The following is a 23,663-nucleotide window of genomic DNA, read 5'->3' on the forward strand; positions in this document are numbered from 1 at the left end:
ACCCACCAGAATAAGACATACAAATATACAATAATAATGCGCCTTGGTCCTTGAGATATACTGATTGATTCCTCGAGATCGACCTTTAAAATCGTGATGCATCAAGCATGTTTGAAACTAAAGGTATACTTGCCTACGATTTGTATTTGTATTTGTATTTGTATATGTTTTTTTATAAATCTTATTACCTGTAAGGCCATGGTTTGCCAATGAGGGTTAAGGAGAAATTATCAATTAGTCTGGGATGTTAATGCAGTGGATCGTGGATGTGTTATGAATTTGGTAGTAACCATGTAACAATTTGAAATGTCTTTGAAGAATTTATCTAGTTTAAGTGACTCACACTAATCAATCAATTAATCAATCACTTCATATTTCCATATATTCTATTACCAATTAGAAATGCAGAAAGTTAAATTTTTTGGAAAAATGTTATTCTTAATATAAATTATTGAGTCAATACCAAGTTACAATAGAAATAGAAACAATTGAACAGCATGAACAGGTTCAAGATATATATAGGTAATGGCATAAATTTAATCTTAAATCAAGTTTAGAAAATGCCACATAATTTTAAATAATAATAAATTATTAAATATATTGTATACAAAAATAATTTCAAGTCTCCAACAAATATAATAAATAAAAAAATTTTTTCCACTTGATCATCCAATTTTGTCTTAATTTAAATTTTAACTTTTTATATTACTACTAAAGCGTATAAGTATTCAAAATTACACCTATAATTTAATTTAATAAAATTAATAAAATATTAAATACATATCAATATTTCAAGTAACAAGGTACCTAATCATTTTTCAATTATAAATATCAAGATATATTTGTTAAGAATTAGCTATGAGTAAAATTTCATTTTTTCTCCAATTAAAATACCAGGAATTTAATTTCGGTCATATAAAAGAAAATTACTCATCAGAAAAGTTTGAGAAGTAAAAAATACCATATTTCCTACTTTAAATGATGAAAACAAAAAATATTGTAAAAAAAATACATCTATCACTTAGTATAGAATCTTGAATTATATAAATTGCCCAACATTTATTACAATTTCTTAAAACTTGAAATTTTTTTAAAAAAGTAAATAAAATTGTTTTAAAAGTTAAATCAGTCTAAAAATATAATTTATATAAGCACTACAATATGTTAGCCATTAAATAACTGAATACCCATCATAATATTCTGTATCTACAAATACAAAGTTCTAGAATTAAAAAAAATATATATATATATGATAATATAAAAATAATTTTATTTGCATATTAAGTTAGAGAATGTATAAAATACATGTAATATTTCATATTAAACATAGCAATGAATAAAGGCTTAATCTCAAAAATGTGAACTTATTAAGAGTGAAGATTTTTTTTTATTTGTAAAACGAGTAGTGATTACACATGAGGTTGGTTTTAACACTATTACAACAAGTTACTGTTGTTTACATTCAGCTGGGTTGACTTGTTTATTCAACAGTTTATCTTGGCGTGGATTGTATTCAGGATCGTTACCAGTTCCTTCATCTTCATCATCATCATCATCATCATCATCGTCATTTTCAGACTCTTCCTCATCATCTTCTTCATCATAATCATTTTCTTCCAATAACGCCTCACCTATCATCATATGATTAAAAATTAGAAATTAGATATATTAAAGTAAAATATTTAACTAATTCATACCTGTATAATACAAAACAGCTCTAGGAATTATCCTTTCACGGATATAATGGCCAATTTCAAAATCTGTTGTCAACAAATTATTAATTTCTTCATCAACTTCAGTTTCTGGATCATCTGTCACTAAAATAACAAAATAGTACAACTACAAATTTGTGCATTTAAACAATATTATACTAGTTTATTTCAGATAGACTTTATTAATAAATTAATACAAAATTAATTACAACAAATTAGTGTAAAATTATTTTTTAAGTCAATGTCTTTATAAAACTTATAAATTACTAAAAATGTTAATGTCCATGATTAGTTACATATAATTACATCATTTATTGATTTTTTATAGGCTCAATTAAAGCCACTATTACACTATTTGTTAAAGTGGTAGTTGTTGAAGCCAGTTAATATCAGCATTATGGAAGGACAAGTCACTCATATTAAGTAATTTGTCATAATCAATCTTAAATGCTTTTTTTTTAAATAAAGAATATTGATTAATGAAATTAAATAAATTTAATAATATAAGACATTTTAAATAGCATTTAATTATCTTCATTGTATACTTTTATTTTTAAGATTATTAACTTACCAGTAGGAGGACTGAAGAAATGGAAGAATGATACATTTTGTACAGTCTTGTTAATAAAGCGAACAGCACCCTTTATCTTATGTTTTTGTTTCTTTTTAACTACTTTCACTGTCACATTCTTTCCTTTATTCCATTGAATAGTGCAACCCTATATTTATATTGAAATTATAATCTAAGTTTTTCAAATAGATTAAAACTATATTTACATACTTTACACTTGAAAATTTCAGGTCCTTCAAAACCTAATGGATTGTTTTTTTCGGGTACACATTTCATTTCATATTCCTTAGTTAATACAGTATTGGTAAACCATTCGTTAGGAGAAAAATGGAATTCCAAAGCAAAACCCTAAACAAAAAAAATCAATAATAACAATAAAAATTGAGTAAGGCCAAAAAATTTATACCATAGGTTCTTCCAACAGATAAACTTTAATATCTGTTAAATGACTAAGAATAGGTTCATCGTGGGGTTGAATCATATCACTGATGAGACTTGTATTCTTTAAAATAGTAAGCCAAAAGTCTGGAATGCCTTTTAATTTGTCGTTAGTACTGTCTATTACAGCATCATTACTGCATATAAGAAAAATTACCATTAAAAAAAAAATAATTAAAGTACATGAATATATATAATATTATACTTACGCTTTTGATTCTTCAAGTTTTATTTTCCCTTCCATGTCTGTCGAGAGATCTTTGACATCATCTTCATCATCTGAAGGAAAATCACATTCTTCTTCAGTAGGCTCATAGTTTCCTTGAACTATATCACTTCGCTAAAATATATAGTTTATTTAGCTAAAATATCAAGGATTTGTTATAATATATTCTACCTTATTATAATATTGCAAATACTCTTTATGGTATTTACATTCAAGAATATGAAGCTCAGTGTAGAATTTAGTATCAACATCAGTCTGTGCTACAAGTAACTTTTTCAAGGCCTTAACACGTTTCTTGATTACTGGTGGAAGAGACTAAATAATAAATATCAATATTAGCATTTATCATCACATACATTTATATATATATAAAAATAAATAAACAAGCATTTATATTAAAAATAGTCCTGAATTTAATTCATATTTAATACTTTTATTTAGTAATAATATTTATATGTAAACATTGTTTTGGAGGGAAAATTGATTTTAATTGTAATGATTTTTTTCTATAATTCAAATTATTGTAAGTATACGTTATATTAACTGTTAATTATTTATTAATAAATAAAAAAAAAGTCAAATTAGAAAATAATTTAAATTTCAACTTATGTAGTATGAAAACAAACTAAACTGAAATTAATGATTATCATTACCACAAATACATTAAAATTAATTTTTAACAATTAATTAATATTATAGTAATTAAACAAATATCTTACTGGCATTATATCATCTCCTTCTCCTTTAAAACCTGATTTATGTTTTAGGGGAGTGTCTTGTTCCATTTCAGAACCAGAGGATGAAGAATCAGCATTATCATTTTCTGCTGACATTCTGTTAAAAAAATGTTTAGTTTAAAATATCACTTGATTAAAAGTATATTAATGACTAATTTAAACAAGGTCACATGCAGTATAATGATGGGTCAACTAAATGAATCATACCTAACTCAAAGTCTACTATGGTCAGTAATTTCCACTAAAAAAAAATAAAACTCATCTACTTATACGATTTTTAAATATTATATAAAACAGAAAAACATTAAGTTACATAATAAAATATTTATCATTTTTATACTTTACGGGTGGTACGAATAATACAATTAAAATAATATTTGAGACGTAATAAACGACGTTAACGGACGGTTAAAATGGATGGAAGGTACTACGTCATATCGATAACCTCAATTAAGTTGAAAAAGGTGTAGTTTTAACGGAAAATTCGTAATAATACATCGGAATTTTAGAAGATCGTGCAGAAAACACGAGTACTTAAGACTTAAGACGGAAACATGAAAACGGAGGGGAAACCTTAGTTTGATCATGCCGGCATGCAACCGTCAGCGGGTAAACGACCGCACTAGTGCCTAACCTCTCAAAGTCTCAACACCTTATCACTGCGTCACGCCGACCAAAACGGCTTAGATCTTCACCCTTATTTAAGCTCATATAAAAAAACGAAAACTTCCACGGTGAGATTTCAATTCGACAGTTCATGTTTACATCGGCATATTATTTAACGGACCGTAAAAAAAGAATTATTTGGAAGCACATGGTCATCAGCGTGTAGCGCGCGCAATAGTCACAGATTAGTAATAACCAGACAAAAAGTGTGCTCTTCTTACCTGACGGGTGTCGCAAGGATTGCTAATCGTCGTGTATACGCACTGTTAGATCGGTTCACTGGGCACGGAAGACGGACGAAAATCTCGACGGTCGCACTAATGTGCTCACACCAAACGATACGAAACGTCTGATGGAGAAAACGAAAATTAGACAAAGTGCGGCGTACAAGAGGCGCGAGATCGAAGTGAACGACAGAAACGTAACCTTAACGACTGTTCGTTCGTTTCCCACGGTATTCGTCGATAACAATGGATGTGTATCGGCCAATGGCGTGGCGACCACCGCTCCGTCACCAAAGATGTTATGCACTGTGCGTTGTTCGGAACGTCCGTGATCCAACTTAAATCAACCGCGCGATTTTTATTTTTAAAAACACAAATAGTAACCAAAGATCTAATAAAATATATTGTTATAATCATAAAATTATTAGATTTTACATACGAATAATATATGATATGAATTTGTAATAATATTGTATTTCACAATTATTACTATCGATTGTTAAACCATTTAATACAAAAATCAAATAATGTACACAACAATATACCTAATATTGCAAATTAACATTCATCAATATTTAATATTAAAACCAGGATTTTCATCATTCTAAGAAATATTACTTTGATATATATTTGAACATATGAAAACTTAATAATCAATCATTAAAGTTAAACATTTTAGATTTGAATTGTATGAATTTTGAAATGAGTGAATCAAATTAAATTCTGGACAATATGCAGTTTCATAATTAATATTTAAATGCTTCAAGTTCCATCATGAACAATAATAAACCATAATTTTTTAGTATTTTATCATTATAAAGTATTTTGGACTTTTGGAGACTAGATCTCAGAAGATTTTAACACCTTAAAAAAAAGATTAATTTTAATTAAAATTTCTAAAACACTGTCCCGGATTTCCCTACATGCAAATATCACCATTGATTATAAATACTAATATTTATAATCAATGATATAATTTATGGTCATATTGAGTACAATGGTGTCATTTAAATTTTGTTTTAAATACGAATTGCGTATAGAGCAGGCCACTTAAGCGTAAGCCACCATCGATTAATCAGTCCAATCAATTTATAAAGTGGACCAAATTACTACAATATTGGATTTTAAATATACAAATGTATAACTCCTGCGTGGTCTTAATGACGCCACTGATGTAGTACGTACTAATTTAGTAATAACTAATAGTTATATAATTATTTCACACAATTTAATTAAATTGATTTTGGCAGTATCTAGTTTAAGATTGTTATAGTTCATTACTTAATGTAATTTTTTGTATGTAGAGAATATTGAAGAATTAGTGATATCTAAAAAGAAAATTTACATTATAAAATAGTCATAACTCTAAAGACAATTATTTTTAGTATAAAATCAAACTATTAAATAACCACCACTTTAATTATGTGCTATAAAAACTTTTATTTCTATCTTATGACAAATTAAGAGACATGGAAAAAAATACAAACTATGTATAATAGATAAAATTTAGAAATAAAACAATTGTGAATGCATTATTTTTTTTTTTATGATCTTCAAAAATATTAATTATTTATATATATTAAGAGATGACTTAACAAGTAAATAATATATCTCGTATTTCTTTGCACTAAAATATTATGAATTATGATACATATTTATAAATAATTAAACTGCTTAAACATTCTTATTTGATCAATGATCATAAATAAATATAAAACAGATGGAAAGTAGTACAATTTTGAAAATTTGAATTTAATTATATTATTTTGTTTGATATACTTTGTAAAATATTATACAGAATATTGTAATATCTGATATTAGTGTATTTTAAGTTGATGGTTAAATCATTTGAAATATTTAAAGTTTTATAATTTATAGGCTATAATAAGTTATAATTTTATATCAAATAGTTAACTTGCATTTTCTTTACATTGACTTTTATTAGTTAATGATAAATTTGAAAAAAATCTTATCAATAAAATGTTTAGTTATTTTATGTGGTCAAAAACCTTTCATAAATATAATTTTAAAAATTCTACTACTATAAGGATTTTAAAACATCCTAATCATAATCTCAAATGAAAAAAAAATGACTAATTATATATTTTGGTATACATAGTAACAATCATCAAAGTATAATTCTACACAATTAAAAATGGAAATTAACATGAACTTAAGATTAATTACTTAACAATAAAAACAATGTCTTTAAATAACTTGTGTTTACTTAAAATAAAAACACTTATTAAATGTATTATTACATATTTCATTATTGCAGTTAATTGTCTAATATAGTTTTTACATTGTTCAGTCCTATAAATAATGTTCTTGAGTTAAACAATCACATCAAAAGGGTTGATAAAAAATATACATATATAAATATATATTTCCTTGTCTTTATAAATTAAGTACCATTTAACAGCTCTAAGTACTTTTAAGGCACCTTCTATAAAATGTATTAATTAAATTAAACAATTAATTTACATACATTATAACATGATTAAAACAATAACTGGAATTACTTGTTTTGTGCATTCTAAAACTAGATACATATAAATAAAATATTAAAATATATTACAATAACAAATAACAAATAATATATCACTTATTTTCAACATTCCTGAATCATGTTTATCACAATCATTATTATATACAAGCAACATAATATACAAAGGAATGAGCAGAATCATGATTTTTGTTTAGATGACTTTATCGCCTTATCATTATTTACATTAGGGTTTTCAGAGTTTTGATGGGATTTAGCTGCTTTACTTTTGGCAGATAAAAATATTGGGAATAATTTGTGACGTTTAATGCGTTTTACAGACACTTCACTAGGTATTGGAGATACTAAGACAATATCTGAACGGCTAGATATTCTTGATATCTTTCGATGTTTTGGATCTAAACTAGAATCTGAATTTGAATGACGGAACATACCAGGAACGACCTATAATATAAATATTAAATGTTTTAAATTATTATAAATAGCTAGAATATATTTAAAAAATTAAATATATAAAGTTAATTAATGATGATAAATAACATTAGTGCAAATAAAGAAGTGGCTAGGGAGCTTACCCTCCTCCCTAGAATTGCTATAGCCCTCCCACCATTAATTTTAAACACTATTGTTCCTATAATAAATACATTATATATATATATTTTAAACCATACATTTTTAGATTCAAAATGGTAAATGGAACAAGGGATATTTATTGGTTTTACTATGGCTACATTATAAGTTTAGAATTTAAAAAATGACTAAAAGAAGGTAGAAATGTTTAAAATAATTTTTTTTTTTTTTATTGCAAGGTTGTTTATATTGATTGGTTATGAAATATAGACATATAGTTTATGAATATTATAACAAAAAATAGGGAGTTGTATAAGAATTAAATATTTAGAAAATTTGTATCAGTATTTTAAAATACAAAAATTAGTATTATAAAATTGTGAATGGTAAAAATAATTATTTACTTCAATAAATATACCCTTAAATAAATCACAAATAGATAAAGGTAACAAAAAATATATAATAATATGTTGAAATAATAGTCTTACAACTTGCTCAGATACGAGTTGGTTGGTATCAGTATTGGGTGATTTCATTTTTGGATCTGACGTTTGAACAGATTGTTGTGGTTGTTTTAAATCACATATGTCTTCGCCGAGTATGAAACAAGGTTTTGTATCCAAGGAATGGGTTTGTTGCTCTTCGTCCACGCATTCTAATTGGTCGCTCCCTGAAGAATCCTGGCCGTTGTCCCGCCATTGAACGGAATTTTCACAAGCACCAAGGTCTTGATACGACGTCCCTGTAAATAAATAAAAAAAAAACTTAAAAAAAACCTTAAAATATATTGAAATTTTTTATTAAAACACACAAGCAAATGAAAGTATTAATATTCTATGATATATTAGTATATTACATATATGTATATACTATATACACATACATTTATATATACTAAATAAAATAAAATAAATAAAAATAAAACTACATTTATCAAATAAATTTGAGTTAAGTCACATGTATTTATGAGTATTAGAATAATACAATAAAATTTAATTTAAATTATGTTTATATTCATAACTATTGTAAATATTACAAATATTGATAAACATTTTATTTTTTGAAAAAGATAACATTTATAAATATTTTTTTAATTTTACAACATCTTATACTAAATAATAAATCTAAATTGTATTAGATTATACAAATTAATATATACTATAAGATAAAATTGTTTAATATTTATACAAATTCATAATAATCAAGCTAAGTACGACTTCCAATGAAAATTTTTTTTTTATATAAACTATTTGTTTGAATAAAAGAAATATTAAATTAATTTTAAAAATAATATTTAGTATTGTAAGTGTACACATAATGATGAAGGTAAATGTTATTGCCAATTTGACTAGAATTTTACTTTTTATTTTCAACACCAGTAGTTTTGTTTTGAAATAATATTATTGTTATTATTGTTATATATTGCTTACCACAAAAACTCATCTTCATGCAGCATAAGGATAAAAATTAATTAAATTATTAAAATGCACCAAGTAATAATATCTTAACATATTAATGTATAGGCCAAATAATATCTAATGTTTCAAAATTAAAACAGCTAATACTACTTTATAGACTAAAAATATAAATTAAAATTAAAATCTAAAAAAATAATAAGTGATAAAATAAATAAAAATCATACAAGCAATACATAAACTTAAAATATCAAATTACATATAAGCATTACAGATTAAAATTTCAAAAATATTTCAACAAAACAAATTCATTTTTTTAAATATTTCAATGATAAAAACTAGTATAACATTTCTCAATTTCATTTGTATAATACATTTACAACAAAAATAGTTGATTTAAATTAAGTTTTAATATAATTAATAATAGTTAGAACAACTTGTTCATCGCATTGTTAAATAAATTGGAGAACTTTAATATTTATAATAATAATTTAAATAGTTAAAAATAATGTTCATTAGCTATATTCTATAATTAATGTAAAAATGAATTACAAAAAAATACTTTATTTTTTAATAGTAGATGATATAAAAATAATTTATCTATTATAAACATAATAATTCATCAATATAATACAATTATGATTAAAGACATCAATTGTAGGTATTTTGGTTAAAATCTATTGTATTAAATCAAACTCTAAAGTAAAAGAATAAAGAGTGAAAATATCTAGTAAATAACAAGTAAAAATTGTATTTATTTCAAATTAATTGAACAATAATTAAATATTATTGCAAGCAATAGGAAACACTCGAAGAAACAGTATAAGACAAACAAGCAGTGGTAAATTTCAACCAATAGATTCATCGTCCCTTCCCTTACCTGGACCCACACAAACTGAATACTGGCTAGAATCGTCTTCAAGGTCATCTTGGCTACTCATGCGCCCTAAAACAAAAACAACAAAAAATATTAAAACCTATCATAACCAATACTAAGAAATGTGCAAACCTCGCAGTGAGAAGTTTCGCCCATTCACTACATTTCTATACAACATGTTCTCTAAATGTGACAGACCATTATTATTTATTATATTGAATCCGCATAATATTTCAATTTGTTTCCATCGATGCACTCTCTCTGCGAGTTCTTGAGTAACTTCATTTAATGATGTTCTAAAAAACCAAATAATATTAACTATTATAATTTATAGGTATATTGGTAATTTAAAATATATTATTAAACATTACCTTGCTTCAACAATACTACGGTCAACATCATCAATTGATTTTCCATGAGTTGACACAAATGCACCCACTAAACTAGACCTTTTTTTACGTAATTTTTCACACTAGAAGAAAAATTGTTTATGTTAAATATTACCTAAAACATTATATACATAATCATTATTTAAACTCTATATTAAATAAAATATTACCGCTTCTCTTGCTTGTTGTAATTGTTTCTCAGCGCTTAATTTCTTTTTAATATAAGATTTATTTTCAATTTCATGTGTTAGTTGTAACCATTGCTGTAATCCATGAGGAGGTGTCCAACAACGATCATCTAATTCACCTTCTGCTCTCGCTAACTCTCCTCTTAATGACTAGAAATTAAATTATTATTTGTAATCATCACATACATATTTCATAAAATTTAGATTACTTCAATTTCAGTTTTAAGCTGAGAAATTTCCAAATTAGAATAAGATGATTTCAGTTCCGATGAATTCTCATCTTTAATTTGTTGTTCTTGTAACTGTTTTTCTAAATTTGCTTTTTCAGTAATAACATACTCTTGTACTTGTTTTGCTTTTTCTAGTTCTTTCTAAAATTAAATTGTTGAGAATACAATAAAATATAGTCAATTTAAAAAGTGACATAATGTAATTTATACATACAACTAATGACATGTTGCTGACGTTTATTTTAGATCAATAAAAAAAAAAAAATTATACCTGTAAATCTTCATAAGCAGTTTCAGCTTTTTGCAAACCTTCCATATCTCTCATCATACGTTTTAAATGTAATGTTGAACTTTTATTTTGGTTGTAAACATACCAAAAACCAATTAATGCTCCCAACAATAATGTTATTAAAACTAAATCTTTCAAATGTGTTACTGAGTCTATTAATAAAATTAAAATATTTTAAAATCAAATATAGAATATTTTAAAATAAAAGTTTAGCATGAGATTTATTTTCTCATATTGTATAAATTAGTTACTAACCTTTAGGTGGTCCAAATAAAACTACATCCATAGCTTTCAATGCAATTTTTTGTTTATGAATAGGATCCTTGATTCCAAGTACATTATTCAAAAGCTGCATATTAGTAACAGCTAGTCTGAAATTATAAACATTATAATGCAACAATGATTATTACAGGCGTGGATTCAGGGGGGGGACTACGGGTTCTTAGGCACCCCTGTCGTCTAAACCTCCAACAAATAAAGTTATATTATTTATTTTTCAAAATAAACATAATAATATCGGTGCTTTCCGCTAGGAACAACTATTGTTAGTTGCTTATCAATAATTATTATTATATATAAACTGAAATAAATTATATAATTATTTTACAATGTCGGGTTCCAAAAATGATTATGAAATCTGAATCGACTGAATTATACAGTAAACATTATTGGATTATTCAATATCGGATATTAAAAATAGATTCGTAGGTTACAGTCATGAAACGATCATGTATTTGCAACATTTAATACTATTTTTTTTACGATACAGATATCGAAGAAATTATTGAATAGGCCAAATTTTATAGCGATGATTGGCTCAATTGAAGGGGTTAGAGATTAGGTTACTTTGTAAAAATAATTCTGGAAATCCCAATTAAATAAACCGAAAAGTGCTATAGAAGCGTTAACCCATACATCTGAATTGTATAGGAATATAAATGAATTGCTAAAAATTATTTGTGTTATACTATGTTACCACTTACTTCGACGAACAAAAACATATTTTAAGAATTTAAGATCAACAATATAGGAGAAGATAGATTAAATGGACTTACGCTCCTTAATATTCATAGGGATATTAAAATTACTCTAAAGGAAGTTATTAAAGAATTCAGTAAAAAACACTCAAGAAAATTACAGTTACAAATATAAAGTATCAACTATATCCAATTTTCTACTGAAGTTTAAAATCGAATCATTTTTACTGTCCCAAAAGATGACGAAAGCCACAATAAAAACAATATCATTACAAAAAAAAGTTTCATATGTTTTTATTAACTATTTTTATTGATACAATTTTCAAGTTTTTAATTTTTTTTATGCAATAACATACATTTTTTATTTCATATTCCGAAACAGCTAGACAATTCCATGTATTTGATAATATATAAATCAAATTTCAGACAAGTTTAGGTGAGCGGAATAGTGGACCAACATTTGTCAGTGTACCTACCTCTAAACTACACCACTAAAGTATTAACAAAACATTAATAGTTTTTGAAAATATAACGAATGATTCATATGATAATAATAATTGATGATTCAGTAAATATTGATCAATTACGAAGTAGGTACAAATTATACAATATTAAATGAAAATAAATTTCAACCCTGTAAATTAAAAGTTAATTAAACTTTTATTAATGAATAAAATATTAAATATATAATATTATGGTGAAACTATAGTGAATAATATGATCATTATTAAAATATCGATATAGGTAGCTAGGTACTTGTAAAATTAGTTGGTTGACTTATTGTATATTATAATATTGATTACAATTATAATTAAGTAAATTAATTGTTATCATTTTTTATAATAGTGCTTCAAGATATTCATACTTTACGTGATTCTACATTCTTATGGGTATACAATATACACAAATTAAAAATAATTTCTACACTTAGTAATGTTTTAATTTTGTGTTAGTTATCAGTACTAAAAGTCTAAAAGTGTAATTTTCTCAAACATTTGAAATCGATAAAATCCATTTGATTATAATTTAACAATCAAAAGTTAGGTTAACCGCGAATGGGAATAACTAAAAACTTCGATAAAAATTATTGACACCAAATAAATAATTATTATTAATTCATCCATGAAAATAGTAGTTTATTATACAGGTTTTCCGGTATTGCGTTGCTTATAGAAAACTAACCATTATAATTGTAACCAACAAAATACTAGCATGTATACAAATACAATATACTAAATTTCTGTCACGACACTATAAACAAACGTATAGACTATGAAATAATTGATTTTCAAGTACCTACGTAATTATAGACAAATGCTTTCTCTACTTAATAAAATATGTTCAACTACGCTTTAAAATAAGGCCTTGTAATTTTCAATTTTATATTATGTTTATTAATTTCCCCTACCTTCGCAAGTCAAATTTTATAGACAATCGCCTAAAAACTCGTATAATATATTGAATAGCATATAGATAGTTATTTAGTAGGTAATTATGCAATTGTAACTAACCTAGGGAGATGAGCTCCGGTCACTCTATGTTGTATAAAATTAGGAACATATTGGGGCAGTTCCACTGATGTAGAAAGCCAATCACAAGTTTGCTCGACAGTCCAATTGTGTACCTAAAATATAAACAAAAAATTAATTATATTCCTGAACTTCAATATTATATTTTATACTGGTTTCTATATGGGTATTTAAAATTATTTTTGTGAAAAAAAATGTAATGACTTACTTCAGACTTTACCCAAGCATCCCACAAGTCTTTAACAGATATATACATATCATCATTTTGATGAAATGCCTTTTGACGTTTTTCCGCGCCTTTTTCATACTTCAATTCTTCACGAAGAAACTAAAAAATACCAAACACAAAATTCCAATTAAAATACAATTTCATATTTTGTGAAACTTCAAAATTTCAACTTAAGTTTGGAATTTGACAGTTTAATTCAAGGTTTTATTCACATTTAATTAATGTATATAATTAAAACATTTTTATTAGGTAGATACAAAATGTGAGAACAATGAACATTCAATTGTTTTCTTTAGTCATAAAAAAATGAAAAATATGAATTTTATTATTGAAATAATAAGTTTTTTTTTAGTAGTGCAATTTCTTGTTGAATCAATAAATTTTTGATGATAGTTATAGTTTCTAATAATTGTATGGTTTAGATTAACCTAGTAAAACCTAACGTATTGCATATAAAAGACTGTATATTGATCAACTATTATTAAATTACTCAAGTGTCAACCTTGGCCTACCATGACAAGTATAATGTAGATACAATAGGATCTTCATCTTAATGTGTTATTCAGTTTATTGCAATGCACCAAAATTCAAAAGTAGCAAAGGTCATCATTATAAAAATGAAGGGTAGATTTAGTCTTCATCATAAAATATATGTTATACATGGATGAGTATAACAACTTATTCAGTAATCGGAGATACATGATTCGGAATGAAAATTTTATCATTCTTGTTTACGTAAATTTTTCAAAGTATTATAGGCAGATACAGAAACTTTTGGGTGTTGACTGTTGACGAGAACCTTTACGCTTCTCCTATAATACTCAATGAGATATTTTCGTAATAAATAAAAGAGATCAAATATAAAAATGTTATATATTAACATTACAATTTTTTTGTAAAACAATTAAAAATATAAATATATAATAACATAATGAAACGTTTCAGTTTATCTAATTGTTAATGTATTAAAACGTTTTCAACGTTTAATTAATTAAACTCGAAATGCAACCACCAACCACGTTACCTTAGACGCATCGATAACTGATTAATACAACTTTAGGGAACTGATAATATAAAAATATCGGTAATTGATTTTAAATTATATTCTTAAAATATGTTATTGCATATAATAATACATAACAATTCACAATAATAAACATGATTTACATAATCTACTCGTATATAAGTTTTTGACAAAAATATCCCAAAGATATAATTGCAAAAATCAGCAATGCATTTGAAAATCTATGATAAACCACTGTGTTAGAAAAATTTTGATAATTTTAATAATAATTAATAATTTATTATGAAATTCAAATTTTTAATTTTGATCGGAAATTGTTTTACATTACATAAACGGTCAACATTTTTTTAAAAACTTACTATCATCACATAATGCAAGTAGTTATTTCTATTTTCTAAGTTTTTGAATATGAATTTTAAATCATGACAAATTTTATAAATTAAGTGTATAAAGAATTTATTGTGATATATACTCAATACTCGTATTTATTCATCTGCATCAGACTGCACTAATAAAATTGATACAGAAGACATATTGAATCAATTCACTCAATTATTTTTAACTATAGTGAAATATTATAGTAAAATAAAAACAACATCACAACAATACATACAGTACCTATTGGCTATTACTTATTAGTAATAAACTTCAAAAGTTAATAAGCAGTAAAAAAAAAATATATATTGCATATACAATAATATATCATTAGTGTATAAATTATATTCTGTGCAAATCTACAGTAGAAATATTTCAAAAAACATAAATATTTGAAATTTGAATGCTTTGATAAATCCTTTTAAATACAACAAACGCGCTATTTTACTGCAGTTATAACCTAAACAATATATTATATTATCAGCGATTTCTGATTAATATTATAGTAATACACTAATACCTAACTGATAAATGATAAACTTTTATGATCAATTTTGAATCGATATTGTAAAAAAAAACTATCATATCACCATTAATATTTTATTTGATACCTACGTCAATATAATAATTATGTAAATAGATTAATTTAAATGGATAATAAGCATAGTAACAGATTTATTAACATAATTTACATTCTGATTTATGACTTCAAATGAGACGTAACCTTAAATATTATTTTTTAAATGCTTCCCGCGAACTCATTCAATTGTATTTTTTTTATGTATTCGTGTTGGAATGTTTTAAGTGCCAAATTCGTTCAGCACACTATTTATAAGAAATACAAAAAAATACTTCACCTATAATATTCCTAAGAGCAAACTGCCAAAATCTAGGTTGCCTGGGAGTATAATTTTAATTCGAAGCGGAAATATTCAGTATTTTTTTCGCACAACCATATGTATAAATAAACTACTAACAATATTGTGAGGGGGAATATAAATTAATTTGTGACTTATTTTCATTGATCCTATTAATATTGACTCAATTGGGAAAAATTATACTTAGAAACGTTATTAAAACTCCCAAATGTATTATATACAATTAATAATAAAATTACCACCTACTAAAGTAATTATACAATTATTTACAAAAAATATAAGTTTTCAAGCGAGGCAAATTTTGTCAAATTAAAATATAGACAAACATAGCAATTAAAAACTAATAAGATTTAATGTTAACATATTTTAACTAAGATATTATTAATAATTTAAACTTAAATTTAATTTTCAATTCTATAAATTTATAATTTATTATATAAAAATTAATTTTAAAATAATAGTTAGGACTACATTATGTATTGATGAGTGAATCCAATTTTAATAAGATACGAGACACTAACAGATGGTAATAATTAAACCAAAGGTTAAATATTTATACATAGGTAGTTTAAAAATTAAAATTATTTAATATTTTTCATATAATGGATTTGCATGATCAGTACAGAAACGTTCATGTTTAAAAAACTTACAGATATTATACTCATTTATACGTGAATATAATTTATTTAGTTTTTTTTTAATAAATCCGGTGTTTATACTATACACTGTTTCTTATAAGGTAGAAATGGTACAATATTAAATTAAATATTTAGATGATGTATTACCAACATTTTATGTGTCGACGATTTTCGATTACTATTTATTGAGTATATTTACTTATTTATCGTAATTTAGAAATACGAAATTAAAATAATTATAATTATGTGGGTATATAAAATTAAGGTATTATTATAACATTATAATGTTACTGATCCCCTACAAATAGTGTATTCTGAAAATAAGGCTAGATACTATAGATACTAATTATAGTGTTTAATGTTTTAGACACTTGAGTTTTACAAATTAAATAAAAAAATTATAAAATCTATAATCGTACATACGTATTAATATTTTGATAATATAAATTATTTAATTTTTTAAAAGTAAGGTAATATTTGTAATGTGGCCAGTATATAGGCGTGTGCATAATCACAATGCAATAATTTAAGCATATAAAAATAATGTTATGTATTATGTTATATGAGAATACATACTGGGTACATTACTCATCTACTTGTATGAAAAATATAAAATTATAGTATATTAAAGTACCGTTTTTAAATAATTTTGAACAATACTAGTACATAATAAAAAAAAAAAAAAATAAAAAAAATATTATTTTTTTAATATTTATAAATGTTTATTATTGGAATATAATGTATTTGTATGAGGTCGTTGACATAGCATATCCAATATCCACGACTACAGTGATCAATTTAATTAATAACCACAAATTGTTTAGTCAGTAGTATAATAATTAAGTTCATCTCCAGTACTACAATAATTAAAGAAATCATGTTACATTTGTTTATGCGCAATAAACCTATAAATCTAAATACACTAAGCTATACATAGGGTTGTGAAGAGGACGCCACACCCGAACGTGTTTTCTCGGTCTAACAAACGTAGGTACGATATTGCAAATTTTAAATTTATAATAATCCATTTTTCTCAATATTTTTTTTTTAATTAGATTAAAATGATTTATTATAAAATTTAAAGGTAAGATAATTTAGCACATTTCGGAGGCGTTCATCAGTGGCGTACTTAGACCTGAATTTTGGAGGAGGGGTTTTTAAAAAAAAATTACAAGTACCATACATTTTAAGTTTTTCATAATAAATAAATTCATAAATTCTAAATATTTCGGGGGTTTGATCCCCTCCTCCCCCCCCGTTAGTACGCCACTGGCATTTATTGATTTACGAAACAAATTACGAGCATTTAAAAACTGTACATTTTTTGTATATAGGAATATAGATACTCACATGAACCATTAATATTCATTTTACTACACCCGATTTTCTGTTTTCGGGAGGAAAAAAAGGATCGTATTGCCGCCTCAAATACTAGGAATCCTAACAAAAAATTTAATATACTTAATGATACTACAAAATGTTAGTATCAAATATAACAGACCACCAAATTACCATAAACCATCAAAAAATAAAAATCCTTTATCAATATACTTAGAAAACTTCAAGAATATAGTTTTAATCTTAGACTATAAACATATTTTAATATATACCTGACTTGTTTAAGATCTTTGAGATAGAAGGTTTAAATAATTTTATTTAAATTTTAAATTGTTAGTATTTAGTAGTTTAAACTTTAAGATATACTACCCTGAACATTTTCAATTTAATAATCGTAAAAAATACGATACAACTAATAAGTTAAATACAATGAAAAATACGTCTACATTTATTAATTTTATTATAATCCTACTGAGAATCCAATTTGTTTATAAATATAAACGAAATATTAATTTTAAAACAATTTTATTTATCTGGAAAAATATAATACCATTCTAAAATATTAATTAATTGACGTATCCTAAATTTGTGAAAATTGTTCCTTTAAATAAAAAAAATCACATTTTCGTAAAAATACCTAATTACTTATTTGATTCCATTCAGAAAATATTCTTTACACAGAAGATATATATTATATAAAACACATTAGTTTGTTTGTAAAATAACAATAAAATGCAAGGTACAAATTAAATACAAGGAAATTATTGCATAATGAAAATATTTCTATTGTTATTTAATAAATATTTAAATGTAATGTGATTTATATAATAATCAAATAACTTTGAGACATTAAATTATTTTTGAACAATGAATGAATGACATTTGTTAACTCCTAGTTTAAAGTTGGGATTCAATTATTTTTAAATAAAATAAGAATTAATTGAAACAAAAACTAAATATATAATTTTTTAAATAATTAAATATTTAAAATTATTGTTTAACTAATCTTTAAGTGAATGAGTCAACAGACTGTCATAATTTTGTTTCGTCCATGAAAGTGAAGGCCATTTTAAACTTATAGGTATTTAGTTTTTTTTTTTTTAAATAGTAATACTAATACATAAGAAAATCATAACATAATAGAATAGTGAATAATGAAGGCAGCAGTTATAATATATTTGTATTAATATAATTATTAATTATTATAATTTATATTACCTTATCAAAATATTTCTAGTTCATTATTTATGAATAATTTTGTTATGATAAGACTTTGTTAATTTATACTTTCATATAAGTTCTAACAGATTGAAAATATATACACAAGAATTACATTTTTCTCTATATCTTGAATATATTTTAAAATAATTAAAATATATGAATGAATTATAAAAATTATTTTTTACTAAATAGTGTAAATATGAACAAAATATACATGTTACATAATCGAAATTTACAAAATATTTTATTTATACTACTTATATTTCAGTGTGATTACTAACTATAAATCCCACATTAGTGGGGGGGGGGGGGGTAGAGACATTTTTCCACTTTTAAAATTGGCGTCCCTTCTATACACATATTTAAGAAAATTAAATATATATATATATAATATGTGCATAAAAAAATAAATGGTTTATTATAAATGGTTCATGGTTTTAATGATATGAGGTATATATTTGTTGTTAGTACTATATACCACAATCATTATTCAATGATCAATTATAACCATATTATGTTTAATAAAATGTAGTATTCAAATGTTATTTTACTGTATAATATTAATATTATACAGAAGTCAAATTAATAATCATAATCATTCAAAGAAGTAAGCATTTGATAATTTTTCTTATTAGTAATTTTTAGCTATTTTTAGAAAGTGTTTCTGTTTTGGATAAGACAATTATGGTCACACTACTTATGTTTACCTAATGATAATCCACAATACAAATTACAGTGGATCCTCAATAACTCAAATCTCTACAAGTAAAATTTTCTATAACTCGAAGGAATGCCATAGCCCTTCCATTTTAATTTATGATAACTCGGACCTCTATAAGTCAAATTTTTGATAACTAGAATTTTTTTTTCCCCAAACTGATTTAAGTTATTGATGTTCCACTGTATATAAATATATATATTTCACTAAGTACTCTCAAATTCTATACTATAACAATATACCAACACACTATTAAGGTATATTTTTTTACTTTTTATATTAATATAAAAAATATCATTTTAGAATCTTCCTTTTTTTTTTATATACTCTATTATGTTGAAAGTAATACAATGACGTTTTGTCTTTCACATTTTTAGAAGGTATTCTAGTATTAAAACTTAGAATAATAAATAATAATGTATCAACATACTCAAAAAAAATTACTGATATAAACATTATGTTACAAATGTATACAAAAAATACAGGCTTTGCTCCAACACAAAATTATAATATATGTTTGTATATCAACTATGTCATTAAAAAATCAATTATTACTAAAAACTCACTAATGTGGCGACTGTTGGACATACCTGGCAATTTGCCTTCTGTCTTCAATTTCATAGAATATGACAGAGCAGTCATCACTTCAATTTTAATTAGAAATAATTTCACTTTACATTAGGTATAAAACTAAAGAGACTCAATATTTCCATTATACTTTAATATGAAATAGTTTATGATGATAATATCTAATAACCAATTACTAATAACATGTATTAGTAAAATGTTAAAAATAACATATTACTAATAAATAATTTTAAATAATTTATTTTTGAATTTTTCAAATATTATTATACTTTTTTATTTAAAATAAACTTACATCATCAGACTCTGAAAGATCAATAGCACCATCTGCATCATCATCTAGTTGTCGATGTAAAGATCGAATTGCATCTAAACCCAACCTGTCTTGGGTAGCCATTGTCAAACATGCAATATCGTCATTACACGAATCATTAACACCACCTTAAAATAAAAGTTTAAAATATGATTTTTAAAAAATAAATTAACTCTAAAATTATACATAGATCATAAATGGAGCTTAATAAATTTAATTAGGGGCTCAAGTCCCAGATTATTAAATTAAAATAATTATTAATAAATTCCTATTTAGTTAGAAATAATCTTTTTTATGTATTGTAAAATCAAAATAATGAAAATACATTTAAAAAATAAAAATTAGCCAATATTCAGCGTATGACAACTAATTATATTTCAATATAAATATGAATTAATAAACTAAAATGTATTAATATATTGCATGGTATTGTAATATTACTAAAAATACAAAAATAAAAAAAATTGATGTAGAAGAATGTATGATGTAGAACTGTTTTATTAAATAGTATTTTAAATTATACGTTAAAATATCTTTTAAATAGTATATTCATAGATAAGATACAAAATTGTAGGTACATAACTAGGGTATATATTTAGGGGACTAATCGGATAGATACCAAGAAACAATATGGAGTATAACATTAATGTATAATAATAAATACATGAGTAAATACATTAAATTAAAATAAACTATCTTATAAAATTACAAACTAAGTAATCCTAAATAAACATTATTCTTATATCCAATCTTTATAGTTAAAAGTAAATATCATAAATAAAAAAAACAAAAAATGGTTCTAATTCATAGAATACAGCTATTTATTTAAACGTAGAAGTATTTAGCAAATAAAATATTGTAATTTCTCAAAAATTAGGTAATAATTGAAAAGTTTAAATAAATGTTAAAATTTGAAGTATTTAATTTTAGAAAATAAATAGTTTAAAGCATATATTTGGGCATAAATACAGCTATACTGAAGTCTTTAGATAAATTAATTATTTTTGATATACTAAAATTCCCGTTAAAATAATTCATATATCTATTTTAATAATATCTAACAGGTAAGTTGAATAATTAAGTACCGACTTTTAACAATAAAAAATGCCTGGAACATTTTATCCATTTATCTATGTCTTGATAGGCAATACAATAAGATAAGTGTAGGTATACAATGCACCGGACCATTATTTATTTAAAACGTTTGTTTTTTAATTAATTGCTAATTCTAGTTTAAAAGTTTATTTATCTATTAATTATTTCAATAATTTTAAAACTAAGTAATTTTTTATTAATTTTGTTAAATTTAAAAATAAATAAAGTGCCCAGGATTTTTCAAAAGTAAAAACAAGTAAATGCAAAATATCTATAAAACTAAATATTTAAATTTACTAATTAGGTATTGTATATATTTTAATCTTACATCAGTTTAAATGTATACACAAATTAAGCATTTTATGTACCAAAATAACATTAATAAACTATGAAAATTAATGATTCATGCTAGTAAGTTTATTTAATAAAGTTTCTTATCTATAAATTCAAAATAAACTTATAAAATAGAAATATCCTTAACAATAATCATTTATCTAGGAGTTGAAAAATAATGTAATTCTACTTAACTTAATTGTTTTGTATTTATTTTAACAATTAACTATTAAGTATATTAAATTTTAAGTAATAATTGTAACAAATAATAATAATAATCATAAATTGAGAAACTAAAAATGAAGATCAAAGTAAAACAAAAGATCTTTGCATGGAATATCAAAATAATTTAAATAAAAAATAAAAATTTACGTAATACTCATGTTTGGTAAATAGGTACAAGATTTCATTGTAACTCTATTGTATAATTTTAAGTAACATTTGAAAAACTTGAAGTACCTGCCCACAGTGAAACTTATTACAATATTATAATATTTTTCAACTATTAGTTATATTGAACATTATGTAGGCATTAGTATTCATATAATTTATACTGTGAAATAGTATTTCTTAACAATACAGTAGAAGTACATTGGATAACAACAAAATAATAAACAAAAAATGTGCATAATTCATATTATAATATTTTGCTGATTAAGTAATATCATACGATTGACTTACCAGAATCGGTTGGTTCCGTGACCCGGACTTTGGCCGAATTAAAACTAGATTCACTGAGTACATCACAGAATGCAGGAAGCACCAATGTTAACATTGCACTACTCCATAGTAATAGAAGTAGTGACGATTTTGAGCACATGATTGGAAAACTGGCAAAGTTTTGAATGATTATTATTATTTTTTGTGTGAAATTTTCTGGGCAGTTCTCTAGTGTAAATCTCGTTCGATTGTTGTCGCGATTACATCACGGTACCGCGAATTCCGTCGGCCCAAGTCACGGAAAAGTGCGATTATCATTAATGTCGGGGCCCCAACGTGCGATAAACTGAAAATAATACGTTTGTTATGCAACACGGTAACGGGTAGAAGAGGAAAAAACAATAATCCAGATCCTCGAACAAAAAAAAAAAAAAAAATGTTAAATTTACGACAAACGACAAAATGTAAAAAATTGAAACGAACTGAAAACACAATAATTACGAAAGCGGAATGGACACTGTCACACTGATAAGAATTCACAGCTCTCGCCATAAAAGAGATTCGCGCACAGTCAAATAGTAAGTAGGGTTCCGGTCGTCCTTGCACTATTTTGATTGGTTAAATTCAAAGCAGCTGGTGACTGATATCAATTGCAGCACTGTTCCTCGACAATGGTCAAGGCGATTTTTTATCCATCATAAATTCATAAGTA

General features: G+C 24.3%; 2 protein-coding genes across 3 annotated transcripts; both read right to left on the bottom strand.

Moving 5' to 3' along the window:
- Window positions 1–1,250: 1,250 nt before the first annotated feature.
- On the bottom strand, window positions 1,251–4,777 carry LOC113550634 (nucleosome assembly protein 1-like 1). The gene is made up of 9 exons (XM_026952591.1): window positions 4,572–4,777; window positions 3,667–3,781; window positions 3,119–3,262; window positions 2,931–3,061; window positions 2,690–2,858; window positions 2,494–2,631; window positions 2,284–2,431; window positions 1,698–1,817; window positions 1,251–1,631 (listed from the first exon to the last, which is right to left on the bottom strand). The coding sequence occupies exons 2-9, from the start codon at window positions 3,778–3,780 to the stop codon at window positions 1,447–1,449; spliced, it is 1,149 nt and encodes a 382-aa protein (XP_026808392.1). The 5' UTR covers window position 3,781; window positions 4,572–4,777; the 3' UTR covers window positions 1,251–1,446.
- Window positions 4,778–6,833: 2,056 nt separating this feature from the next.
- LOC113553621 (stromal interaction molecule homolog) lies at window positions 6,834–23,481 on the bottom strand. Of its 2 annotated transcripts, none has more exons than XM_026957031.1 (13): window positions 22,973–23,481; window positions 20,846–20,991; window positions 13,753–13,872; window positions 13,527–13,639; window positions 11,294–11,409; window positions 11,021–11,190; window positions 10,729–10,890; window positions 10,502–10,669; window positions 10,314–10,414; window positions 10,075–10,238; window positions 9,946–10,011; window positions 8,139–8,392; window positions 6,834–7,524 (listed from the first exon to the last, which is right to left on the bottom strand). In XM_026957031.1, the coding sequence occupies exons 1-13, from the start codon at window positions 23,109–23,111 to the stop codon at window positions 7,261–7,263; spliced, it is 1,983 nt and encodes a 660-aa protein (XP_026812832.1). In that variant the 5' UTR covers window positions 23,112–23,481; the 3' UTR covers window positions 6,834–7,260. The 2 variants fall into 2 exon arrangements, with proteins under 2 accessions (XP_026812832.1, XP_026812843.1); XM_026957042.1 differs by lacking the exon at window positions 6,834–7,524 and adding an exon at window positions 9,081–9,093 and having other exon boundaries at window positions 8,222–8,392; window positions 22,973–23,478.
- Between the last annotated feature and the right edge of the window lie 182 nt (window positions 23,482–23,663).

The sequence above is a fragment of the Rhopalosiphum maidis genome, chromosome 1 (genome assembly GCF_003676215.2).
Source record: "Rhopalosiphum maidis isolate BTI-1 chromosome 1, ASM367621v3, whole genome shotgun sequence".
Classification (NCBI taxonomy): domain Eukaryota; kingdom Metazoa; phylum Arthropoda; class Insecta; order Hemiptera; family Aphididae; genus Rhopalosiphum; species Rhopalosiphum maidis.